This window comes from Podarcis muralis, chromosome 2 (genome assembly GCF_964188315.1).
Source record: "Podarcis muralis chromosome 2, rPodMur119.hap1.1, whole genome shotgun sequence".
Classification (NCBI taxonomy): domain Eukaryota; kingdom Metazoa; phylum Chordata; class Lepidosauria; order Squamata; family Lacertidae; genus Podarcis; species Podarcis muralis.
The window spans coordinates 3,240,829-3,268,034 of record NC_135656.1 but is presented as its reverse complement, the minus strand read 5'-3'; the positions used below and the strand labels follow the sequence as shown (position 1 = coordinate 3,268,034).

The window sequence follows — 27,206 nt, the reverse complement described above, 5'->3', positions numbered from 1 at the left end:
GCTGTGGAGTTCCGTCTTTCAGCAATGTGATTTCCCATTATGAGGTTTACAGTGCATTTTCCTGAAACTTTTGTTTTTATCCAGCCATAGTCTCTACACAACAGCCTCTTCTTAGAACTCAAAGCTTGCTAACATTTCCCCCAGAGGCCCAGGAAAGATCACACAGACGAGCCTTTGTAGAAACTCCTCCACAACCTCAAAGCTACAGCTGTAAAGGCTCTAGAGAGAACACTGACAGCAGACTGGCGTTCTCTGAGTAAGGCACAAGCAAAAGCCTGTGGCAAAGCCAGGCTAAGCTGCTGGTTACCTGCGGTCCTGAGGATCTGTGCTGCAGAAAGTGACGCTGCTGACAGGATAATGGCGCCGGAAAAAGAGCCTGCGGGTAGAAGGAAATTTTCCTGAATCAAGAAGGGAGGAGGGGTACAAAACCCACAGTGGGTCTCTCTCATGAGAACAGGAAGAAGAAAATACATGGGAAAAGCAAAACATATCAAGATGGGCAGGGAAGACAACAGCATACTAGGAGGAGAGGAGGGGCTTGGCCCACAGGTACCCTGGTGCCCCTAGAGCAGAGGCAGGGTGACTCACTTTCTCTGGTTGTCTGTGAGCGTGATGCCCTGGGCTGACACCTTGAAGTGCACGACGCAGGCAGAAGCACGAGGAGTGGCGCTCAGGGTGCTGGTGGCTGCCTTGGCCACAGCCTGTGGGCCTGTCAGGGACTCTGTTTCCACAGAGCTCAGGTACAGCACGCTGCAGGCTGTAATTTGGAAGAGGGGAGGTGGGGGAGAGAGAAAGAGATGGATTGTCCAAAACTTTGCACCTTCCATAACCACACAGCTCGGACCCCACCCAGTTCCCCATCTGCTCAGGCTTCCAAACACATAAGAGAATCCCTTCTGTTTCATCCTTGTTTGATTTTCCGCTGCTGAAACCAAAGTCTGAATTAGATGTTAGCGAGAGCCTTGGTTGGGAAGAGGCTGCAGTGGGAAGTGGGAAACAGGGAAAGGGTTAAGCAACCCTTCCCTCAATCACTTCTTCTCCCCTGTGAATTTCATCCTCTCCTTGCTGCTCTGCAGCTTTGCAAACTGACCAAGACTCCACAGCTGTATCTGCTGCTGAATGCCTTCAGACCTCCTTACCTATTTGTGACAAAAATAGCCTAATGTATCTTCCTACTTGAGTGACACTGACATCTAGTGCAATATTCAGCTTCTTGTGCATCTCAGCTTCCATGAAGAACAAAAAAACAAGGTTTTGTTACTTCTATTTTTCAGTTTTAATTTGTATACCACCTTTCTTCATTGGGATAGCACAGCCACTGGAGCATGGGACTCTTAATCTCATGGCTGTGGGTTCGAGCCCCACATTGGGTGATCTAATGCAAGTAAGTCATAATAATGGGGCTTTAGCACTCTGTGTGGTTATGCATCCCTTCACCTGTGAATATCAGAAGTGGAATTCTCTAAACTGCTGCTGGTCGAAAAAAATGAACACACTCCGCCCTCCCTCTCTGCTTTGGTACTGACCTGCTCCCTGTTTCAGCAGATCAGCAGCTGTGCTCATGTTGGTGGGAACAGCCAGCTCTGCGCTCTCCTCCACAAGATCTGAAAAGGGGGAGGCAAAGAGAGAGAGAACACTGTCTAACATGCACACAGTGGTTACAGGATGTGGGGCTTGCATGTGGTGAAACAAAGTTCAAAACTTCATTCAGCTGTAAAGATTAGTGTCCCTCGTCCCAACCTACAGGGTGGCTGTAAAGTTAAATTTCTGCCATGGGCTTCTTAAGAGAAAGGTGGGTTGCAGGTGTGGTAAATATGAAGCTGCCATAAACCTTAGCATTTAATGAAGTACTTCCAAGGGTGGAAAGCACTTTGCAGTTATTATCTTGTAATCCTTGCAACTGCAAGGTACATGGAGGGTGTGGGGCTGAGTGGTAAGAACCACCTGGTAATATTCATGAGAGTCAGGATCTGACCTGAAGACTTCTTGATCCATAGCTCTATCTCTGAGCCATCACATTGCTTATACCAGCTTGGGAAACAGGAGCTGGAAAACTTGGCCGCATGCTGCTAACAGTAGACACACTGAAATCAATGGACCTGCTAGTTTTGTACATTAATTTTGATGGCTCTACTCTGAATAGACACTAGTTGGATAAAATCCAAGCAGCAGAGATGACGACTTGCCTGGAATACACACACCCATGCCCCTTTCTGCTTTAATGTGGGGAAGCTGCCAAACAAGGCGTTATATTTGATTGTTTCAAGATTTATAGCCAAACTATGTCCCCACTGCACCCAGATCTCTTGACTCCCGAAAGCTCCCTGAGCACTTCTTACCTTTGCTTGGGATACGGAGACGGCAAGGCAAGGAGATGGGGGTGATGGAGTGCTGGGACACCAGGGCTGGCAAGCTGCCTGCAAGGAGAAGAGGAACAGCCATGGGGCACAGCACTGCTTCTCCTGCACAGCCTCCTGACAGTATCTCCTCCCCTGCACATAGCAAGCACCCTCTTCCTCCCTCAAGCCTGGAGCACTCCTTAACCTCCCTAGCAAAAGCATAGCATAATTTTTCTAGATGAGGATATCAGGAGCTCCTGGAGGCAGTGGCGTAGCGTGGGGGGTGCAGGGGGGGCTGGCCGCACCGGGCGCAACATCTGGGGTTAGGGCAAATCCACAGGTTAGGGGGCGCAAATCCACGGGTTGGGGGTGCAAATTACTGGGCCTTGCCCCGGGTGCTGACAACCCACGCTACGCCACTGCCTGGAGGTAGCGCCCACTTGCCCCACAAGGTACATAATAACATTACAAAGAGCCCTGCTGGATCAGGCCAAGGGCCCATCTAATCCAGCATAGCCCTGTTCTGACAGTAGCCAGCCAGGTGCTGGTAGGACACCCACAAGCAAGACCCTCTGCCCTCCTGCTCCTTCCAGTCACTGGACTTCAGAAGTCTTACTGCCCTCAACTGTTGTGGCAGAACACAGGCAAACACAGACATCCTGCTGGCAGCCAGTGATAGCTTTACCCTTCAGGACTCCAAGCAGGTGGCTTTAAAACTTATCTGCTTAGGTATGTGTGTAACTTTTTACATTGCAAAATATAAATGAGAATGTGCCAGGTGTATGGCCACCTCTTTTTCTTTATCCCAGTCACTCACCAAAATGGGGCTCGTTGTTGCAGCCTTTGATCTTCACCCCCTTTGGTCCTGTCTCAATCAGGAAGTGACGCACCAGCTGCTCAGCAGGATCGCCTAGGGAAGGATGGAGAAGAATTTGGGTTGCTTTGTATTTTTAAGTGAACTTAACTACTTTGCACCTCCTCAGCAAATATATGAAGCAGAATGTAATTATCCTTTAGGTTTTGCCCTTCTTTGAATTTTGCAATGCAGTTCTCAGTTCAATGAATGTATCAAAATATGTTTCAAAAGTGTGTACCGTATTTTTCCCTCTATAACACGCAGATTTTTTCTCCTAAAAAGGAAGGGGAAATGTCTGTGCGTGTTATGGAGCGAATGTGTGGTCCCTGGAGCCAAAAAATCAAGCAAAAGTCAAATCGCGAGTCACGGAGAAGGGAAACCTGAAAAGAGGAAGTGGCAGCTTTCCTGTATTCTGCCTCAGGGTCTTACTGCCCACCCTTCTCTGTTTCGTTGCTGTGATTGCTGAAACGGAACAAAGAGCAGGGAAAGCCCCTCCCCTCCAGGCAAGCAGAGGGGAAAGTGTCGTCTCTGTGCTCCGGTACTGCTGGGGGAGAGGGAGAGAGAGTGGGGGAGGGAGGGAGAGAGAGAGAGAGAGAGAGAGAGAGAGATGGCTGGCTTGGGGGGGAACTTTTGCCTCCCACCCGTTAAATCCCTCTCCAGCATTCTTAGCCAGCTGCTTCTCTGCACACCCCTCTCATGTCCCTTCTTTGTTTTACTTCGCTCCCCACTTAAAATGTGGTTACAAAGCATAGATCAACATGGATCCTCAGGATCTTTGCATTGGGTCACCCCAAATTCACCATCAGATCACATAGCATGTCCATGGCTACAGCCTGCACCAAAAAAATCACGCACCCACTGTTGCCTGGGGCTGCAATGGTGCAAAAACGTGGTTAAAAAGCATGGATCCACATGGATCCTCAGGATCTTTGCATTGGGTCACCCCAAATTCACCATCAGATCACATAGCATGTCCATGGCTACAGCCTGCACCAAAAAAATCACGCACCCACTGTTGCCTGGGGCTGCAATGGTGCAAACACGTGGTTAAAAAGCATGGATCCACATGGATCCTCAGGATCTTTGCATTGGGTCACCCCAAATTCACCATCAGATCACATGTCTGTGGCCACAGCATGAAGCACAAAAATGATACATCCACTGTTTCATTCAGAATGTTTTTTCCCTTGTTTTCCTCCTCTAAAAACGATGTGCGTGTTATGGTCAGGTGCGTGTTATAGAGCGAAAAATACGGTATTTCTAACATTCAGAATATATTTAGAAATGTGTACAAATATGAACTTACATACAAATTTTTGTATAAAACTCACAGATTAGTCTGAAAGTGGGATGGAATGGACTTTTATGAATAAACACAGGCAAAACTGACACAGTGCAGAAATAGGATGAACTGTCCATCCCTACTCCTAAACGGCCTCAGCCCAGTATACCTGAAGGAGCGTCTTCACCCCCATCGTTTCTGCCCGGACGCTGAGGTCCAGCGCCGAGGGCCTTCTGGCGGTTCCCTCATTGCGAGAAGCAAAGCTACAGGGAACCAGGCAGAGGGCCTTCTCGGTAGTGGCACCCACCCTGTGGAACGCCCTCCCACCAGATGTCAAAGAGAAAAACAACTACCTGACATTCAGAAGACACCTGAAGGCAGCCCTGTTCAGGGAAGTTTTTAATGTGTGACATTCTAATGTATTTTTAATCTTTGTTGGAAACCGCCCAGAGTGGCTGGGGAAACCCAGCCAGATGGGCGGGGTACAAATAATAAATTATTATTATTATTACCCTCTCCCTATGCAAAATGCTCTCAGAGTACTCATCAGTTATGGCTGCTAGGGTCTCTCCTATGTACTTTTTCTTCCAACCTCTCTTAAGCAAAGAGAGAATTTGCCAGGGATGGAAACTTACTTATTTACGTATCTCCCAATTAACCACATCCTCTGGGGGTTCATAAAGTTCAGAAAGCACAGATACAATAAAAACTGAACCTATCGATGAAGGGGAGCAGGAACACATAATACGAGGACAATGATCACATAAAACATTGTGGCTTAAGAGCCAGCAATTCAGAACACTCTTGACGGGATAAAAGGCTAAGGAAGGAATTGGGTAGTTTGAAGAGGAGGGATGGGCAGAGGAGGGAAGGAAATCTGTTAGCCAGCCTTCTCAGTTACCCCTCCGCATTTCCCTTCTCTGCTGGACATGGCCAGGACACGGCTAAGAGGCACGGGAATGTCAGAAGCAGCTGTGTTCATATTGTGCGATACTGAGAGGAGGCTTTACTCCTTGTCTGTCAGTCACAGATGAGAGGACAATGGACAAGAACGGGCAAATTGCCCATCACTCTTTGTATTGGGAGGCTTGAAAGGTTTGCCCAAATGACAAGACCCCGCCCTCTTGGCCTCACAGATGTGGTTTAAAGGAAAGCAGAGCAAGATGTTTGGCACCAGTTGGGCTGTAGGAGTTGCCGGAAGGAGGCTTACAAGACACCAACCAACCATCTTAGGAACTCCATATTTGAGTAGAGGTTTACTCTGTAGCCTTTTCTTCTCCCGAAGGTCTCCTGCGAGGCAGTGTAGGTTTAGGATCAGAGTTTTCCTTCTAACACTGCAGCGACTGCTTGGGAGGCAGGCACTCTCTCGCATGGGGCTGTAGCTACTGCTGCAAGTCAGGAAGTGTTGGTTTGTTGCTTTTACCTTTGGTGGAGTGGTTGATGCTGTTGGGTGGAGGTGTTGCCACTTTCAGAGCCAGGCCGTAGGCCCCCTGGAAGGAATTACTGTCCCGAATGAGGAAGGTCCCAGGCTCCTTGTCCTTCAGAAGGGCAATGGCTGCTCAGGAGCAAAAATGTAAGTGCATCAGATCTTGTGTATGCAGAAGCCTGCAGTTCTGCCATCACACTACATTATTCTTCAGAATGTGGCCCAGTACCAACCGGGGTCCCTGGTACTTCCTTGTGTAAAATGGACACCCACTTCTTTAAAGGCACCTGCTACTCACAGGTTATGATGGCTGCCTCCTCACCAGCAGACAGGAAGCAGCAGTGACCATTTCCCCAAAACACAGGCAAATACAAATAAATGTTAAGTGTTTGCTATTACATACAGAGCCGTAGATAGGTGATCTTGCACCTCTGGCAGAACCATCCAGATAGCGCCCCTTCGCCACAGACAAATTAGCTCTTCTTTCCGCCTCTCCTCCACCCCCCTCCACCCACTCAATTCCTCACGCACTTCACCTTGTAATGAATTCTTGTTTGTAATGAATTCTGACTGAAGGAGGCCAAAACAGAGAGAGGACACCAAGATGGGGGAAGGCTGGCCTACGTGATGGTACATCGGTGTCTCCCCACTTATGGGCGGGTTACGTTCCAGGCCACTGCGTGCATAAGTGAAGTCACATAAAATGGGGAGCACCCCACTTTAACAGGGAGAAGGGCATGGGAGCCAACTCTTTGGGGCCAAGGTTCCTTCACACCGCCCCAAATATTATGAAGATGCCGCCCCCCCCCCCCCCAGTTAATGGGCATTGCCATTCAAATAGTGTGCATGTGCTCCATCTTGATTATACAGGGCGGTGCTTACCTGCCCCCCCCCCATATATTTTATTCAAGTTGGCACCCTTGGGGGGGGGTGCGAAAGGAGAGAGAGAGAGAAAAGTGACTCTGGAGTAGGCAGGCTTTGAAGCTGGCGACTCTCCCCTGGTGCCCGGAGAGGCAAGGGTGCGGGCAGTGAGGTGGGCCGGGCAGCACCAGGGGACGAGGCTGGTGAACCTTCCCAGCCCCAACCCTGAGCAAAGTCCAGGAGAGGCAGAGCCGGTGCCTCACAGCCAAACAGGATGGGGTGCTTGGGGCACACACAGGCTTCCCGCCAGGCTGCCCAGCCAACCCAGAAGCCAGGAGGGCCAAGGGGCGAGGGGGGCAGCCAAGAGCAGGCACCACCCAGCACGCCCTCTTCCCCGCCCTGTCTGGGCTGTGGGCAGGGAGCGCTGGCCGGACAGGGTGCCTGGCGGAGGGTCTTGGCAGCCGATTTTAGGTCCCGTCCCCCCGCCTGTGCCCCTGGCAGGGGCCCACCTCACCACCCCCTAGCTATGGCCCTGATTACATATGCTATTACAGTGCAGAGACATTTTAAATATGATCACCCAGTGGGAACATGAAGTTAACATCAAGAGTCTCAACTCAAGCAGACACATATTTCACAGTGATTAACTGAATTGCAAGAGAGATCTAGAGCAGTTCTTGAATTAAGCGCTGTTTGATGCTTTTTAAAAACCAAGGTTGGGAGAGCCTGCTCTAGAGAATGTGTCAAATACTGATTTTGTTAAATCCTATCCAAACTAGGCAAAAGTGCTTGGGAATTGTGTACCTTGATCCCGGGACAAATGAGGCTTGTACCAAAACTTTGATGTGTCTTGGACAAATTTGACGCTAACCTGGTTCTCTTGCTGTGAATCTGGAAGAAAAGAAAATGGAAGAGAGTGTGGTTCTCTTTACAAAAGGCAGACAAGCAACAGTGTTAATTAATACTAACACAAAACATTTTTTGCAGCCCATTAAGAGTGTTTGACAGGGATGCGGGTGGCATTGTGGGTAAAACCTCAGCGCCTAGGACTTGCCGATCGCATGGTCGGCGGTTCGAATCCCTGCGGCGGGGTGCGCTCCCGTTGCTCGGTCCCAGCACCTGCCAACCTAGCAGTTCGAAAGCACCCCTGGGTGCAAGTAGATAAATAGGGACCGCTTACTAGCGGGAAGGTAAACGGCGTTTCCGTGTGCTGCGCTGGCTCGCCAGATGCAGCTTGTCACGCTGGCCACGTGACCCGGAAGTGTCTGCGGACAGCACTGGCCCCCAGCCTCTTAAGTGAGATGGGCGCACAACCCTAGAGTCTGTCAAGACTGGCCCGTACCGGCAGGGGTACCTTTACCTTTTTAAGAGTGTTTGACATGCTTAACTTACATTATTCTTAAGTCAGGGAAGGGGAACCTTTGGTCCTCCAGATGCTGCCTGACTACATTTCCCATCATTCCTGACCATCGTCTGTAATACTGGCTGAGGTTGATAGGAATTGGAGTCCACCAGCCCGTGGAGGGCCACAGGTTTCCCATACCTGTCCCAAGTGACTCTTAGGACAATATTACAATGGGGAATGGTCATAGGTAGAACACAGGCCCAAGTCCCAAGTTCAATCTCTATTCGAAAGGATCTCTGGGGACCGGTAAGGATTCCAGAGAGCTGTTGAGTGTCAGAGCCGAAAATATGGGGCTAGATGAGCCAATGGCCTGATTCAGCATAAGACAGCTTCATGTCCTCATTATTCCCAAATCAATGGGGTCTGTGGCTTGAAGGAGCTGGATATGTTTAGCCTGGAAAAGAGGAGACTGAGAGGAGATATGAGAGCCATCTTCAAATACTTAAGAGCTGTCACATGGAGGAGGGATGGTGCTTGTTTTCTCCTGCTTTGGAGGGTAGGACTCAAACCAATGGCTTCAAGTTGCAAGGAAGGAGATTCTGACTAAACATTAAGAATAACTTTCTGACAGTAAGAGCTGTTCAGCAGTGGAACAGTCTCCCACGAGAGGGGGTGGACTCTCCTTCCTTGGAGGTTTTTAAGCAGAGGTTGGATGGCCATCTGTCATGGATGCTTCAGCTAAGAATCCTGCATTGCAGGGGGTTGGACTAGATGACCCCTGGGTCCCTTCCAACTCCAAGATTCTATGATTCTGTTCACACAGTAGTTTATAACATTTAAAACCAACATCAACAGAACAGAATACTAAAACCTAACAAATCCCAGCCAACAGCTTTAGATGGAATGAGGAAAATGGACTTAGATTCTCAAGGTTGCTGAAATGCCATATTTTATTCAGTCTGGACCCTGGGTTTCAGGGCTAAGCCTCAGGGAACTTTGGTTCAAAAGGAAGCCTGCTTCTCCTTACAGCTAACACCATTTGAGATCAAGGCCTCTACTGTTGAGTTAGAAAAACCAAGTGTCGGAGCCTTCTTCACAACAGAAACCATTTCAGAATGCTGGTGCGGACTGCCTGGCTAAATGCTCTTCTACACAGAAAATTGGCTTGTCAGGGAGAAGGATTCATAAGCCCTATTTACGTGTTACTCACATGTCAGGCACCAATGTGGAATTTAGCTTGACTCCTGATGTTGAATTAGTCTCTCTCAACAACCATGTGTTGCATGCAGTTGTGGGGAAAGAAAACCCAACGTGAAAGCTGCTACTCTATGTGATTGGGACGCCTGATTCTGATCGCGTGAAGCCCCTACACACAAGCAGAAGCTCACACACTGGGCTTTTTTTACACAATGCATGGCTGTTGAAAGATGATGTCAGGAGTGAGCCTAGAAGCCAACTTCACACTTAATCCCCTGCAGGTGAGTAACACGTGAACATAGCCTTCAACCTGATGCACATGGTATTTTTTCACAGGTGGGAGCATTCAAAGCACACGGTCCCCACCTGCACCCTGAACTGGTACAGTCCAGGGAATGAGGACCACCTCAGTGTCCTACATCCAAATTAGTTACTGAGATACTGAAGGGAGCTGCAGAGCAACTAAGAGCTGGAAGCAGAGGGTGGGCCTTTAGGAAGCCACAGCAAGGGATTAAAAATGAGACAATGGAGCCAAACGCCACACCAAATACCTGTTCTAAGAACGGAGCTGTTAGCTGGGCCAGGTGTGTTGCCATCAGGTACGCCAGGTGCAAATGTGACATGGTGAGCGGAGCCAGGGCTACGGCCAGGCGGTGAGCTCCTCTCCCAGTTCCTGGCTGCTGGTATGTGATGCTTTTCAGGCAGCGGGGGCTGCTGTGGCTCGCAGAGCGGTTCCCGTTCGGAGAGGCTGCTCTCGGCGCCCGTGTAGTAGGCTGTCGCAATGGGGAAGGCCGGGGTTGGAGAGCCCTGCATGTCCGCGAAACCATAGCCAGGGGCTGGCGGCTGGACACTGATTGGGTAGGGCCCGAGAGAGGGGCTGCTGTTGGGGCACCGGAGAAGGGGGCTCCCCTCGGCCTCATTTCTCTCACAGTGCAGCTGCCCATTGTAGGCTGCTGGGATCTGAGGTGAGGCTGGGGCACTGGACACAGTTCTGCAGCCGGGAGGAGGCTGGCTGTAGCAAGGGACCCGTAAGCTGCTCCTCAGGGCCGGTCTCTCCATGACGGGACTTAGCTGAGGCCGTGAGGCTCCCTCAACAGATGATTCGCAGGAGACTGTCGTGGCCTGGAGGCTAGAGCTCTCTGAACCGTTCTGGTGTGGCTGGTCCTCTGCTGGGACGCCATGTTTGGCTGTGGGTGAGGGGGTGATGTGTGGAGGGCTGGAAGAACAGTGGGTGCGGGGGCACAGCTGTGGTGCTTGGAGGCCTGGTCTCAGAGAAGTCCCATTAGCCTGTGGGCGGAAAGTGGGGAGGTGTGTGAAGGCCTGCATTGGGGTGAGCATCTGTGTGGGGCTGCTTGAAGACGCCATCTTCTCTGGGCCTCTTTTCCAGCCAGGAGAAGCCAGCTCTTCGGGGCTCAGCCGCAGCACGTTTTCAGGGAGGTTGGTGGCCTTGTTGCTGTGCTTGAAGGTGCCAGGGCTGTGAGAGAGAAAGCATATCATTAATAAATCTTGACAATAGCATCTAGCACGCCCAGAAAAAGATGTCCATGCTGGCAAGCAGGGGGAAAGCCACAGCCGCTCAAACTGGTAGTTGGGTGGGAGGGACCCAAGTGTATCCAAGGGCCACAGATTACTATTAGGGCTCATCCAGGCTTCCGCTTGTCCTGATCTCTCGGCAGGGGTCTGAGAGGTTCTTCTTTTGTCTGCCACTTTCCCCGGAAAAACCCCATGGTTTCCACTGAGTCAGAACAAACGTCAGTCAGATTTTCTGCAGGTTGATGTTCGTTTTGATTCAGTAGTAAACTGCAGGGGGTCCAGGGAAAGCGGAAGGGTGAAAGGAAAACCTCTCTTACCCATGCCTAGAAATCACAGGGCAAACAGAAGGAAACAAGTGGCAAAGGGGAGTGTGGAGAAGCCCTTATTCGAGTTTGGTACTGCCTTTCTGCCCAGTGAGGATCGTCAAGGTGGCTTTTGGGGGGGGGGGATTACAGCCTTTCACATAATGCACACAAGATTGACTGGCCCACAGTATTGTTTTACTGGCTCAGCTGAGGAACCACCTCAGTGATTGCACAGTTCTTCTGCCCCATTGCCTAGAGGCAGTTCGGAACTTATCAGGAGTTGGCAAGTTGTTGCTGACATGCATGCAATAATAAGAGTTAACCAGAAACATTAATACCCATTGACCAATAGCTACAATAATAAAAACCAATCAACAAAACAGCTGTCAGACTTATTTAGAGTGCATGTGCAAAATGTGGAGTTCTGAGGCTTTAACTCTTCTCCTACTCACCTGTCACCCTGCTATGGTTCACATCCAGGAGAAGAGTCCTGCACCTGCTGCTTTTGTGTTTTTAAGTGTCGTTTGCTAGTCTCACGAATGGCATCTTGCTAAGTTTGGTCTTCAGCTTGAGCACCTTGTTTCTCAGAGCCAGGTTGATAGCCCAGGTGCTCTGCTTGAGCCGCCTGACAACATGCCCTGGCACACACACAGACAGCACTGCCACAGTGGCTGCCAGTTGCAAGGGAATACTAGACTGTCTTTTAGGGAACATTCCTGACCTTTTCACCAAGGAACCCCTGATATGCTTCAAAAAATCTGATATGTTTTCTGGAACACAGTTCAAACAATGGCTCTACAGGTAAAGTTAATCGCTCTACAGGATAATGATTGACAGCTGGCTTTGAAATAGGACAGAAAGATTACTTTAGAAAGAGCCACAGGTAGGAAATGTGTGCCGGCTTCTCTGTGGTGCACCCACCTGTCACTGCTGAATACTGGACTGCTGGTGTGGAAGGAAGTGGGAGAGCCAGAGATGTCTGCACAGTGAGCCCGTACCTCCTGGCGATGCTGCGGAAGGGAGATGGGACCGTCATGCCAGGCCATCATGCCATCCCTGCAGTCTTGCAGCTCTGTGGAAAGGAAAGGAGAGGAAATGCAGATGGTCTGTTGGAATAGCACAAAGCCATTCCGACACATTCACAGGGAACGGGTCCCAGATTCCAGGGCCTTGGGCACAATGATAGCTTTTCATAGGATCTCTCCTGCGTAGGCATTGTGGCAACAAAAGCCCAGCATTTGATAGCTGCCTCTGCTCTTGCACGGAACCCCTTAGATATGCTTAGTAGTACGGAGTGGTGGTTAGAATGCCGGGCTCATGGGCATCCGGGGAAGGGGAGAAAGGAGCCAGTTGCTGAGAACTGGGGAGATTATGGCTCACCTTTCAACTCAAAAATGGAAGCCAGCAGCAAAGGGTCCACAATCTCTCTAACTGTTATTTCACACATACACAGACTTCCCCCAAGTCTGTAAACATTTAAAAAAATTATTCCCCTAATGCCAATGCAGATGAAAGTCTAAAATGATTATACCCAAGTTGTGGAGCTGTGGCTCAAAAACCACACGTTACACCAGCCCTGCAAAGTAACCCAGTGTTATAATGCCCATTGTGCTAAAGGAAGGGGGGAGTTTGTACAATAGTGTACAGTAACTCTGAAATGCAGTCCAGTTGTGCTACCTAGGTTTGGGTTTTTAAAAAATAGAAAAAAGAAAGGGGGATGGCTGTGAAGCTGACTGTAGCAACAGTGCAAATTTAGAAAAAGAACCACCTGGTTGCCTTCTAAGCTGTTCATGTGCACATAGCCTTAAAGGCTGGAGGGGGCCAGGGAAACAACTGAGGGTTTCAGCAGCAAGTAGAAGCACAATGTCTGGATACCAGGTCTACCTGTTTGGCAATAAAGCTGTATATACAAGCAGGTTTCTGAAATGCACAGGGGACATTTTTTCACAGCGCGCTTTTGTACATAGCAGTTTGCGCAATGACATCATCTGTGCTGTCTGTACAAATAGGCAGGTGTATTTTCAGACTAATGCACAAAAGTGTTCTCTATTGCCCTCCCCTCAAATTAGTGATTCCACAGAACACACACACACACACACACACACACACACACACACACACACAGTGTCTTTCAAAAGAGACTGTCTGGTGACTGGTGTGCAGATAAACTGATATACAGAATATATATATATATAAGTATACAGAAGCAGCTGAGTTACTGTCCTGCTACTCTGCATCTTTCATTCACAGACAAGGTAAACATGGTGAGGTGAAGTCCAGCAACATCTGGAGGGCCACAGGTTCCCTGTCCCTGCACTAAGGTCTCTGGATGTTCACCCTTGCCCTTTTCCTAGCCTTCCTCTCTAGCCACGTGATACAGCCCCCATAACTGCTGAACCTGAAATCCTTGGCGGGGGGTGGGAACCCTTGGCTATGAAGGCCCAGGATGCCTCCTGCGCTGGCTTGGAAATGGCGCCCCTCCCTGAGAGTCACACTCACCACGCTGCCTTTCCACAGGTGCTGGCGGGAGGAATTCGTCGCTGCTCTCTGGGGGCTCATAGCCCTGCTTCCTGGTTGGTGGATACAGGGGGCTGGTTGGCGAAATGGAGTGGGGAGATCCAGAGTATCCAGAGACAAGGCAGGCCTTGGCTGGGCCCCGGCCGTAGGCGTAGGATGGCCCTGGAGGGTAAGGGGGGCCATAGCGGGGGTAAGGAAACGCCTCGGCATTCTCCTCCATCACTTTGGACCTCTGGTGGGCTTGGTAAGCGTGACCTATGTGCCCTGCCACCATCTTGGGCTCAAAGTTAAAGGCTTGGTGTTGCCCATGGGGCACATGGTGGTGCCCATAGGTAGCGGGCATTAGAAGTGGCACAGGCTGCCCTTCCCGGTGGAGCGGGTGATGAAGCAGCGGCGGCCTTGCGTTTTCCACCCCCCACAGATCAGGGTCCCGGTCCAGGCGCAGGCTGTAGAAGGCAGCCGTGGGCAACCTTGCCTCTTCCCGAGCCATCTCTTGGCAATCTTGGCAGGGGCATAAGAAAGTGGGTGGGTCCTCCAAGATGAGCAGCTCCTCATGCTCCCGCCGGCTGGGGCTGTGAGGCGACAGTGGCTCATGGCCGAAGGGGTAGGCGTGGGGCTGTATGCCCTCGGACAGGGAGCGGAACACCCGCCGTTTCTCTTCGTACCCCTCGGGATGCGCGTGAGAGGGCCCGCCATTATAGAGGGGCTGCCGCCGCTCCAGAGTGCCATCTGGTCTGTAGTAGGCCACGTTGTGAGGCCTCTCAGGGCTGTGGGGCCGGTACCCAAGGCGGCAGGAACAATGGCGGGCCAGGCCAGAGCGCTGAGCTTGGTAGGAAAAGTGGATTCCTGGCTGACCGATGTCTGAGAGCTCATCTTCCAAAATGGCCGTTTCTCTCTCTTTGGTAGGAGAAGGGGAAACGGCATGGGGGCAGCTCCCTTCACTCGGCTGCCGAGGCTGGACACCAAAGCCCCCCAAGAGCCGGTCCAGCTCCTCCTTCTCGGCAGCTGTGGGCTGTGGCCTGGACGGTGGCGTGCTCTCGTCCGCCTTCTCGGTCAGCAGGGAGGAGTGTCCCGAGTCGCTGCTGATGGACAGGAAGCGCCCACCTTGCTGCGGAGGGGACTCTGGTCCGCTGGGGCTGCCATTGGTGGTGGTGGAGGAGAAGCTACTCAGGTCACCTTTCTTCTTGATCCGGGCATAAAGGCTTCCATCAAGAGGACCCCGGGTGTGCAAGACATCTGCAAAGGACAAGTGAAGCAACTACTCAGGGAAGGCTGTGGGTGATGCAGAGCAGTAGGTGAGATTGGCATTCAAACGGCACATGTGGCCTGGAGTCTCCCCAGTCAATGGCTTGCGCCTGTGTGCCTGGAACACGTTTGTCCAGGTGCCTCATGCTCTATGCTCATGTTTTAGACTGGGAGTGGGTAACTTTTACATCGGGGTGGGGAACCTTTTTGGCTCTGCGGGCCAGATTCTTATCAGGATCTAGCCTTGCAGGCCAAATTTGACAGGTGGGTAGCGCTGCGCACCAAGTAACTGGGCGCTTCAAAGTTCTGCATTCGGAACTTCAAAGCACCACACTCAGCTCAGACATCAGGTGTGTGAGCAAGTTCCCCATGGGGCTCTCCCTTGCACATCAGATCCAGATTTTGGCTCAACAGCCCATCAGCTGATGGGCAGAAGAGACAAAGTCCGCTTTCCCTTGCCAGTGCACCCTCAGGAGCACACTTTAAGGTTTCTGATGGTGCATTGGCAGTAGCATCTTCACCTGCCTCACACCCGATAACATCACCTATGGAATCTATATTTTTGACAGCTCTTGCCTTCTTTTCTCCAGACAGTGGACTGGGGACCAGAAGCCTATTCTACTGCATGAACTGACCACCCTCAAGAACAACCTTGCACCTTTAAAAACTTGGCCCCATCTACGTACCTCAGAAAAGCATGGTTCAAGTAGTGAAATATATATTGTGACTATGAGTTTGTGCTCCAGTTCCTCAAGTAATTAAAAAACTTTTTTTAAAAGGAAGTTTGTTTATTTAATTGGGCAAAGTGTGTATAAATGAAAAAGCCTACATGTGTTTCTTTAAAACAGTGACAAAAAGGCGAGCAAGCACACTTGATGTGCAAAGAGTGGAGCATTGACTGGCTAGTGGCTGTTTGTTGTACAAGTTATGGAACCAGATTCCTTCGATGATGAAGAACCTGCTTTCTTAAAATCCTTTTATTTATTTTTTATTTATAAAAAAATTTAAACACTGCTGTATCATTAAAATATATCACAGCAATTTATAACAATATCAAAACATATATTAAATCTAAAAAATTAAAAACAAGTTAAAAGTAAAAAAATAAAAAATAAACATCAAGCCTATCTTCATCCCTAAAACTGGGATGAAAGCCTTTTGTGGGCTGCATCCGACTGTTATTTCTGGTAATCAGGTTTTCTAGGTTCCTTTATTTTCCTTTCAAAATCCTGGAAAACCAATTTGGCCAGAAGCTACAGTGAGTCAAAAGAAATAAATATGAATATTGCAGAAAGCAAAGCCTCTCTCTGAAAGCACCTTCACCTCTCTTAAAAACTTCTGTCTCTCTTCTGCCATAGCTTTGGTTTAATGAACATGGCTGAACTAGAATCAGGCCTTGTCCAGTATGTGTATGGGGGGGGGGGTCCACTGGAGCCTGTAAAGGGTGCATTTCTTCCTCACATATACACCTTTCTGAGAGGCCATTACTATCCATCCATTGATCCAACTCATCGTTATACTTTATTTTCCAAATTTATGGCACTCTTTCTCCACAAACACACACATTGCAGAAGATGGCCTCCTTTCTCTAAATATCAGCTCCTGCTGGGAAGGAGGAAGGAGTTTTATTCCATCCTGTTGACGTTTTTCTGGCATTTGAGGCAGACGTGCCACAACTATTAAATTCCCATTTGCTTACTCCCTTCGGTATTTTATTTATTTTAGTTCTTAACGAGTTTACTTTAAGTGGATGTTAGGAGGAAACTGTAATCAGGGTTGACTGCGTAAAAACCAGCTGCTGGGATTACAGCTCCCAGGGGCAAAAAAGTCACTTTAGTCCAGATGTGTCTGTGCTGGGGAGGAGCCCCATCATCCTGTCCAGTCTGGGGTTTCAGACTCTGAAACACCAAATTTCTTTTAAAATCAAGGGAGAACTTTGAGCTCCGCTCATCTACTCAAAGTGCAACCAACCAGCGCAGGAAGTTATGATGGGCTGATTGAATTGCAGCACACAGCTCAGACTTGAAAGAAGCCTTAGAGCCAACAGCAGAAAGCTGCCTGAAGCATCCTTGTGAAAACAAAAACTAATCTCAATATTGTCCACTTTTAGGTATAAGCAGAGTGCATGGTGCTTAGATATAAGCATGTGTGTACGTCTGAGTCACATCTTATGTGCATTAATCCTGTGTGATTTCAACTATATGCATTTGGCTGCAGCTCCAGTCCAGGATCCCTTCCAGAGTTTTTCTTCTGGCTGTGACGGATCTGCCTTCATCTCTCCGACCACCTTCCTCCTCCTCTCTTCCACAGGCAGAGTGAGGGGAGGCAGTGGAGACACCAAGAAGGTCTCACCACAAAGCTCTTCCCCGCTCCTCCGTGCCCCTGCCTTGTCAGCCAGCAGCCAACCAGAAGAAGGCAATTTTGCCTATACAGTCATACCTCGGGTTGAATGTGCTTTGGGTTGAGCACGTTCAAGTTGCGCTCCATAGCAAACCGGAAGTAACAGAGCGTGTTACTTCCAGGTTTCGCCACTCGCGCATGCGCAGACACTCAAAATGACATCACACGCATGTGCAGAAGCGGCAAAACACGACCCGCGCAAACACAGACTTGCCGTCGCTTGTTACGTTTGCTTCAGGATGCGAACGGGGCTCCGGAACGGATCCCGTTCGCATTCCAAGGTACCACTGTACATGATTTTTGCATAGACACGCTACCCTTGGAACATAACCCCAGTGCATGATGTGACTCAACTGTACATCCTCAAATACAACAGCAAAATTCGGTGGCACGACAACCAGACTTCTGCATCAAGAAAATCTCAGTTCTGCAAATACCAAATCCTGGGTCCAAGTGAGGAATTGCAGAAAACAGACACACATACACAGTCTTGCCCAAGTAGCGTGGCAATAAGGGTGTAAGTCCTAGGAAGAGACTGCAGGAATGTCTTTGTTGGAAGCCGCCCAGAGTGGCTGGGGAAACCCAGCCAGATGGGCGGGGAACAAATAAATTATTATTTATTTATTAATTATTATTATTATTATTATTATTATTATTATTATTATTATTATTATTATTCCCTGTGTACCTTCCAGGCTGTCCTCATGGTGCAGGTTGAAGTTTTCATAGGAGTCCCAGCGCACTATGGGATTGGAGATGTTGTAATCTACTGCAACAGCAGCGTTGTTCCTGTAGGTCTCGCGGCCTGAGGAAAGAGACAGGAAGCGCCAGAGAACCTCAGCATTAGAAGGATTAAGTGCCTTCAAGATAATGTATGGAATGGATAGCATATTCCAATGGCTGCACACCAGTCAGCAGAGTTATAAAAGGATTGTGGATGTGCATATTTCCTTAATTGTATAACCTAGGATTTTCTGCAACAGGCTCAAGCATGACTAACAACGTTTTTAAAAAGCCTAATCTGTGGGGGTTTTTACAAACAGGATTCCCACGTTTTTGTCACTCTGCCCAAGATGGGCCTATGAGGATAGATCTAGTCAAGCCCCCATGTAAGGAGTGCATTTCTTCATTTTCTACTATGTCAGTTAATGGTTACCTTTCACTGCAATGGGAAAAATAAAACACTATCATTGGGAATGACATTGAAGTAAAGGTAAAAATCTGGCTACCCCCCTCCCTTCCTCCCGCCCCGCCTGATGGAACTGAGAGCTGCAGATGGAGCACAAGAGAAAAGATACAGAACTGTGGCGTAGTTCATGGTACTGCAGCCATATCCCTCCAACTCTGTCATCCACCCACCTTTAATTTTCTCGGGGCTGGAAGAGAAGACAAACTCCACACTTGCTTCAAATGGGAACCGTTCATCTAGGGAAGGAAAACAGAGAGATGAGGTGAATAGCCTGACTGTTGCGCCTGGGCTCTTATAAGGCAGGAGTGATTACCTGCATCACATGCCATGTTCACGCAAACACTGGCTTTAGACTGAAATGCACTTGCAACCCCCTTCAACTATAACCTGAGGTTGTTCTCAAGGTGCGTCCTGTAGTGGAACCTTGCAGAACTAGACTCTAGGAGAGCCACATGTTCAGCAAAATCTTGGCCTCTACAACTTAAGGCTGAATTCAAGTTTCTGAATGCTTCCTTCAAATAAAAAACTCCTTCGTAGAGATAAATAACACACCAGGGAGAAAAGGTTCTGGCCTACCCTCCCCCCCAATGTCCATGTGCAGCACATTTTTCACTTGCAGGGACAGTTTAAAAATGTGACTCCTTCTCTTTTAAGTCCTAAGTGGTACAGCCTGGGATGGACTCTACCATGGAATTTTGCTGAACATGCAAACCGGTCCTTGGTCTGCTGCAGCAAGCATATGAAGAGATTAGGCAAGAAATAGGTTCTTGTCTACAAAAACTCATGCTGCAATAAATTAACCTTACCAGACTTTGAGTAGACCTGGGGAAATTAATGAACAAGACTAAGTTGGGTCCACTGATTTCAACAGGTCAGCTCTGAGTTGAATGCCACCCTTTTGCTTTGATTTCTTGTTGCCCAAGGATTAGGCCTCTTGCTCTCACCTCTCCAGGCTTCATCCAACTCATCTTTACCAAACCACAGTTGGGTGCTGTGGATGGTGCAGGTGTGGAACTGGACCCGGAACACAACATCACGCTCGGTGCCCTGGAGCTGCTTGTGGTAACATTTCACCTAAGAAAAAGGAGGGGAAATGAACATAATAATCACTCGAGGCCTAGCTCTCCCAGCTGGCAAGCGGGCTTCTGCTGCTACCCACCATACACAGCTGCCTGGGCATGCTCAAATGTTCACATACACCAAGCCCACAGATTTTGTACACATTTACTGTGGCACCATTATTTTCATGGTCAAGGAACATTGACGGAAAGTACTTGAGTTGATTCAGAATATAGGAAGATCCTGCTGGATGAGGCCAATGGCCCTTCCAGGTCACACAGTGGCCAACCAGGTGCCTGGGGGAAGCCTGCATCCAGACTGAAGATGCTGGATGATGAGCTCTCCAGAGACCCAGTAGCAATTATATTATGCATTAACTTATTTTGTCTTCAGCCAAACTGGAAGAAAACTGAAACTCTAAGAGTGTGGGAAACAGATGAAGTGATAAATCGGCTAATTACAGTTAAGGCTGTCAGCATTTCCTAGGAGTGTTGGAAATTGCTTGAGAAAGAGATGAAAAGAAGACAAGGTTCCAACCAGAAAAGAATGGCTGATGAAGATGATGTACTATGCCGAAATGGCAAAATTGACCAGGAGAATCAGAGACCAGGACGAGAAGAAGTTCAGGAAAGAATGGGAAAATTTTATAGCTTATAAGAGAACATTGTAAACAACTAAAAACCTTGGCAGGATTAGAGTAATACTTGTAAAAGACAAAATATAATGGAAAAGTTAATAACAGATGGGGGGGGGGGGGAGAGGATAAGTTGAATAAAAAGGGATTGACAATGAAAACCAGAGAAGGGCGGAGGGAAGTCAAGGGATTCAGAGATGTGATTGAAATGTTTAAATTGAAATTTGTTATGTAAAATAATAATAATAAAAAAATTAAGGGCAATTGCTTGAGATCGAGCCATCACTACTCAGGGTACACCCCCACACTTCCTCTCCACTCCCCCTACCTCAGTCATCTCCAGTCAAACAGATTTCATAATTTTTGGAGACATTATTTTAAAATATGTAAACCTGCTGACCAGAGGCAAAAGTGAGGTGAGCCACTTCTGAGTCACCTTCTCTGGGAAAAACAGAGTCAGAGTGGATCATTTGTTTGTTTTAAATAATGATGTCAGAATCTCCACAGGGGTATCCAGTGGGGTGGCCTCCAGTTGTTAGACTCCAACTTCCACCAGCCCCAGTCAACATGGCAAATGGTCAGGGATGATGGGAGTTGTAGTCCAATAATATATGGAAGACACCAATCTCACCACCCCTTATGTAACAGCATGTTCTACATTTACAAGGAAGAGAGCGTACTTGGGATCTCTTTACCAGCTATGGCATAATTGCGTTTCTGAGTCTTAATTCTTCCTTAAGAATATAAAGAAGCGCCTTGCTGGATCAGAGGTCCACCAAGTCCAGCCTTCCCACCTTACATCCTGATCTCCTGCCAGCACTCACCAGGACATCCCCTTTCAAGAGCAAGGCTGGCTCCAGACTGATGCAGAGCTTCTGAGTTCCACCAGAACCATGAAGACTGCTGTAAGACAGGAAGAAACAGGAGGACAGCTGGGATGGAAGCTACAAGGAGATTGGCCCTTATCTATGAAGAATTCGGAGGGTGACCTAGGCATTTGCCCGAGGCAGAACCCACTCATACTCACTAGATCCCAGACGTGTACACCAGCTGCATGGACTGGTAGATCTTCAAGAAGGGTTGATAACCTGGAAGAGGAAAGATGAGAACGTAAGAGACGCCTGATGGGTCAGGCCAACCAACTCAATTCCTAAGGAAAGTTGGGCATGTGTATATAATTTGGTGACTCTACTGATTTTCAGTTCTAGCACCAGTACTAACAATTCCACACCTACACCATGTGGGATCTTCTTATTTACAAGGCCTTACATAGGTCAAATGTGCATCAGGACCAGCTTCCCTGCCTAAGCAAAGAGTTCATTCTACAACCCCATTTCATGCATATGGGGTGCACACTCAGATCAGAATGTATTGGAGAGCATACCATAAATGGCACAATAACATGGGGCTTGTGTTCTAATTCTGAGATTGTGGGTACTCCTTGAATTGTGACCCCCTTGAATGGTTGCCTAGTTTACTGGCAGACGAACTAGCCTTGTATACACACTCACACTTTCTCCTACGTTTGTGTCCTAGCACACGCTTAGGGACATAAGAGCCCTGCTGCCGGTGATAAAAGCATCATGTTTTCAGCCAGTCAGATACCTCTGGGAATTCTTCAAACAGGGCACAAAGGCAACCCAAGGCTTCTGAACATGGGGTTCTCATTTAGGCAGCCTAACTAAGAGCCACTGACAGATGTCCCTTCCATAGATTTGTCTCAGATTAAAAGCCATCTAAACCCATGCCCCCTCCCCCACATCTGGTGGCAGTGAATTCCCTAACTTTATTATAGTGTATTGCTCTCTTTACTGGGCTTTAAGTGCCATTGTTTAGGTAGCCCCCCACCCGCAAAAGGGAGGTTTCAACACAATTAGAAAACCCCAAGTACAAAGAAATCTTTTTGGGGGGAATCCTAAAAGGCGAGGGATAAAACAGCCCACCTGTGAAGTCATGGAGCATGCCCAGCAGGCACAGACTGCTGACAGCTTTTGCGGGGTGAGGTGGGGTAGGGTTGCAGACACAGGGCATGGGAAAAGGAACCGTGTGTCTGTCTGTGTGTGTGTGTGTGTGTGTGTGTGTGTGTGTCACACACTGCAACATTTTGTTGCAGGTCCCACACGTGAAGAATTGTCGATCAACGTAAATGAGCAAATTCAAGATCTAGTGTTATGAGAGAAAGCGAAAAATCTCCCTATTTGTGCTCTCCATGCTATTCTCAATTTTATAAAACCCTACCAGGTCAGTTCCCCTCTCTCCCTCTTGCTTTTTCTTACCCTTTTGGTCACTCTTGTTTGACCTGAAATAGTGCTATGCACAAATGCGTGCAAGAACAGACGGGAGGTGCAAGAACAGACTTTTAAGCCATGCCCATGCCGGTCTTGCATTTGAATGGGGAGATACATTTTCTGGACATCACCTGCAGCACTTACCTCCTCCAGCCCCAAAGGTGGGGATAGCTGGGAGAAGAACATGGTGCAGAAACAGGGTGTTGCTGTTCATCTTGATGGTGCCTGAGAGTAGCCCACTAAAATACTGGATATACCTGTCCACAGGGAAAAGAGAGAAGGGTCAGCCACAAGCTCTTAGGCTTACCAACAGGATTCCAGGAGAAATTCTGGGTCTCAAACCTACCTCCTCCTTTACCCCTTAGCCTCTAAACTCCCTGTTTCATAATAGCAGCCGAGAGCCCCAATAGGCGGGAAGTCCCTATCTGTGTCGTCCCACATCTGACAGCCCACGGGGTGGGAAGTGTCCCAAAGAAGAAAACATCTCCACAATTAGAAAATCGGCATCCTGGGGAGAAAAGCTGGCTAAAATCCAGCTCCCCAATGTCTAGTTACCTCTGCATAGGGAGCTTTTGTATGTGTCTATGGGGGGAAATTCACTTCTACCAGGTGGTAATTCAGATGATTCAGTTGGCTTTGACAGCTCCAAAGCCTCCAGGCTTTATCAGGCTAACAGGAAGTTTACAACTAGCCCCCTGAATCACTGCTCCTCTTCCATCTTCACTCTCCATCTCCACATCTCTGCAACACAGCGTAGCAGCTACTACACCTGTCCAGATGACCAGGTCTGCTTGGTGGGAGCACAACAGCTATGCAGCCCCTGTTAACTGCAGGTGCACTGGGAGTGGGCTGTCCTGAGGGATGGGCACATCTATCACTTTTGGTTTCTCGGTTTCTCATTTTTCCATTCTTAAGTTCAAGTCTCCACATCATGAAATCCATTTTTAAATCCTCATGAAAATGCATAAGCATTTTAATACAAATTTCTCCTAATACACATTTTTGTATGCAATTTTGCCTATCATACACATTTTAGCAAAGCAATTTACCCAAATATAATGCATTTTTATGCTATTTTTACTAGTATATGCATTTTTATGCAGAGTTTACCCTAGTATATGCACTTTTAAAAACAAATTACAGAGGGCTCATCCACACTTCCACTTGTCCCATGCCTTGCAAGCACGGGTCCAAGCCGCTTTCTGCTTCTCCCGTACAATCTAGGCAAACGTCTGAGCACTTATGCCTTTGCCCTGCTACTTTCCCCCAGAAAATCTGCTCTTTGGTGCTAAATCGGAACAAACAACAACTGTGGAAAAGCAGATTGCTGTTTGTTCCGATTCAGCATTAAACCACAGGTTTTCCCAGTGGAAAGCAATGGGGCAATTTAAAGTATGGATGAGCCCTTAGCTGGAGAACTGCACTGCAAAATTCGGAGAAGTGCAACTTTTGAAGGAAGTGCAAACCAGGTAGATTTGTCTTTAAACATGAACTGAACTGAATTTTTCCTTTGTTCCTAGCTATTGCACCTAACACTATCAACACCTTTTCTCTCCCTGAGGATCTTGTGGATTTGTGAGAGTAGGAGGGCACGCTGGATAGCCAGAATGGTCTTTGGGCACAAGGGCTTCATATCTAGTGCAACATGCACACAAACACATCCACCCCATTTCTGTGTTTTCCTAAAGTTTCTCACAGCACACCCCTGCAATGCCTTGCCATGATGTGTTTTCCACCCATCCTGCAGCTTATTTCCACATGCATGACAGCAGAGGAAGAGGGGAAAGTGGGGTGGGGGTGAAGCTGCAGGCCTCACCTCTTCTGGGAGGGTTGCAGAGAAGCAGCCACCTTGTCCTCGCAGAACTTGCGCATGGTCAGTGTGCTGAGGGCCTGGTCTGCACTGAGGAAGGAAGAAAGGAAAGAGGCCAGTGGGTGCATGCATGCTGGCCCCCTGAGGAGTCTCTGTCTTTTGCTGGAGACAGAAGCCAAGTAGAGTTACAGGCTACCACACACAACTACAGCCCCCTCCCCACATTGCTTGGTACCTTGCAGAGATTTTGCTGTAGTACATGTAGGCTGCTACGATCACGCCAGTCTTGCCCTTATTGCCCTGGCACAAAGAGGGAGAAGGAGAGAGAGAGAAGGCATTAAACACTGGAGCTAGGACCATAAAATGCAGCAGCACCATCAGCCTAGGAGTGCAATAAGTTTCCCAAAAAACTATGGGAACTAACTCAGAGGCCGGGGGAGAGACAGAGGAATGACTGTGAGAACCCACAGATCATGACTTGCAGAAGTCAAAAGCCCTTTCCCCAGTCTCTGGTGTCTTTGCAGTCCCCTCTGTCTCCACCATCCCCAGCCACTTCCCCTAAATGCCCATCTATAATGGCCAGGGAAATTAGGGCAGTTTCCTCTGCACCTTGCAGTGAAGCACAACCACATGCTGTGGGTCTGAGTTCAGCCAGGTCTCCATGGCTTTGCAGATGGAGCAGATTTTGTCCAAAGGTGGGGCGTGGAGGTCTGGCCAGCCAAAGTCTTGCACCTGTGCCGGGAAGGAGAGAGAAGCATAGGCATTAAGGAGGCACATGCGTATACGAAGGCAGAACAAATGGAACCAGAGCCAAGAGAGTCAGAGTGTATTTTATTTTTTTACTACAGAACAATGGGAAAGAACATCTACTTTGCATGCAGGTGGTTCCAGGTTCAATCCCCAGCATCTGGGAAAGACTCTGGTCTGTAACCCTGGAGAGCCATTACTGGGCAGTAGTGGACAGTGGAGTGGCATCACACATTTGACCTCCAGGAGGAGAGTTGTTGCGGTGCAAGTGCACTGGCAGAGCCAATCCAGTGGTCTTGCACCACGCTGACCTCACTGCCACCTTGTTCCTCCTCTTCCTCCTCCAATCCCACTAAAAAGCAGCAGCAGTGCCCCACCACAACATCTGCTACCTCAGTCAATGCAGAAAATAGCTGGACCAACACTCTGACTCAGCGCAAGGCAGCTTCTTACGTTCCCTATATTCTGCTACTGGAAACCCAAGTTTAATTATGAAAATGCATGTGCAAATCAAACAAATCTGTAGCTTACCCTTCACACAGCTACAATTCCTAGCACCCTTAGCAAACTAAAGTTCCTAGGATTATTTGGGGGGAGTCATGTGCCTTAAATGTGCGATTTGCGGGAGTGGGACTGGGGGGAAGGGGTCAATTGGATCAAGGGAAATGGAAATCAGTACTGGATGGAACCCCCCGGAGACCCACTCCCCCAGAAATTAACAATAGACAGAGAACTGCGTAAGCACAAACAAGAACAAAAAAATTTGCAGAAGGGGCCTAGAAGAGATTTAAGGGCCTCGGACATTAGAACACCAGATTGATGGACTATATAATGGACAGAAAGGACTGATATGACCCGAAACCAGGAAGAAGGGACGTTGGATGAAAATCAGAGATATGAAGGGAAATTCTATGTTAATTTTGAAATTAGTGTAATATTATTGAAATTTGAGGGATTATGCTGGAAAGGAACTAAATTGGCTTTAGTAGAAATGATTTTAATGAGAAATGCATGAATGTGATGTGATTTTGAAATTTTAAGATTTTTAAGATAAGATAAGGTTAAAGAGAGTAAGGTAAATTGATTAACAGATGATATTAAAAGAGGGAAAGGTTATGTTGATTAATAAATAAGGTAGAGTGTGAAGATTAATTACGTAAACTAAAATTGAGAAATATGGGAAGAATTTGCTGAAATAACGAACTAAACTAGAGTACAAAAAGGGAGGTGTAAGGAGGTTCAAGAATTAAGCAAATGAAAAAAATGTAATTTGAGATTTGTATTTTTTCATTTTTTTCTTTTTCTATTTTTATTGTTTTCCTTTTTGGGTTAGGGTTGGGGTTTTATATATGTATTGATGAAACTTTGAATAAATATCATTTGAAAAATAAAATAAATAAATGTGCGATTTGCATACAGCCAAAAGTGACAGCTGCGAGCTTGACTCACTGTCTGTTTACCTTGTGTTTAGAAAGGGACAGAGTTATTTTGCAAGTTTCCATCGTGAGAATTTTCGAGACCCACCACCACAAAACTCTTTCCCCAGGTCAATATAAGCATTTGAGGCCCAACCCTTCTCTCCCTCACCTTGGGGTTCAGCCTGATGATGTCATGCCGCTTCTCTGACAGGTTGAGGAGCTGTTGACACAAAGAGACATCTCATTGGCCTCTGTTACTCACAGTGGCCCCCTGGCACAATTACCAGCCAGCCAATATTGCACTCATCAAGCCAGTATTTCTCTGCCCCTCACCAGCATGAGCTGTAAAACCCCACCGGATTCTAAGCTGGCTCTGCCTGCTCTAGTTCTGCCACCAACCCTGATGCCCAGGGACTCTGTTTTTAAATTAAAACATTGGCAAGCCTTCCCCATCCTCCCATTCCAACTTTTCTCCCCCTCCCCAGACCAGTTCCATCCATCTTCTGTGCTCCCTGTTCCTTTGCAAAGCCTACAAAACGCAGAAGTGTGTCTGTACAGCCCAGAAGAAGAATACCCACAAGGGTATCTGCATTGGTGGCTTGCAGATTTCCAGTGCCATACTTCAGGTAGGAGACTGAACTGAGGAACAGGGAGAACAGGACGAATTCCAAGGGATGAGCTGTAGCTCAGGAGCAGATCACTTGTTTCTCATGCAGGAGGTCCTAACTCCTACCCCCTGTGTCTCCAGATAGGGC

At 48.2% G+C, this 27,206-nt stretch overlaps 1 protein-coding gene across 6 annotated transcripts in view; it reads right to left on the bottom strand.

Moving 5' to 3' along the window:
* TNS2 (tensin 2) overlaps positions 1–27,206 on the bottom strand; it is a 119,074-nt gene that overhangs the window by 4,168 nt on the left and 87,700 nt on the right. For all 6 annotated transcript variants that reach the window (XM_028721244.2, XM_077923752.1, XM_028721245.2 and 3 more), the window contains 20 exons: positions 26,621–26,671; positions 24,896–25,018; positions 24,522–24,586; positions 24,293–24,376; positions 22,621–22,733; positions 21,216–21,276; positions 21,013–21,091; positions 19,440–19,569; positions 18,666–18,731; positions 17,995–18,111; positions 13,644–14,897; positions 12,066–12,216; positions 9,858–10,780; positions 7,569–7,655; positions 5,901–6,032; positions 3,157–3,249; positions 2,340–2,417; positions 1,527–1,604; positions 589–757; positions 308–376 (listed from right to left, as the gene is read on the bottom strand). In XM_028721244.2, the coding sequence (XP_028577077.2) occupies positions 308–376; positions 589–757; positions 1,527–1,604; positions 2,340–2,417; positions 3,157–3,249; positions 5,901–6,032; positions 7,569–7,655; positions 9,858–10,780; positions 12,066–12,216; positions 13,644–14,897; positions 17,995–18,111; positions 18,666–18,731; positions 19,440–19,569; positions 21,013–21,091; positions 21,216–21,276; positions 22,621–22,733; positions 24,293–24,376; positions 24,522–24,586; positions 24,896–25,018; positions 26,621–26,671 (3,923 nt within the window). The remainder of the gene's footprint in view (positions 1–307; positions 377–588; positions 758–1,526; positions 1,605–2,339; positions 2,418–3,156; positions 3,250–5,900; positions 6,033–7,568; positions 7,656–9,857; positions 10,781–12,065; positions 12,217–13,643; positions 14,898–17,994; positions 18,112–18,665; positions 18,732–19,439; positions 19,570–21,012; positions 21,092–21,215; positions 21,277–22,620; positions 22,734–24,292; positions 24,377–24,521; positions 24,587–24,895; positions 25,019–26,620; positions 26,672–27,206) is intronic.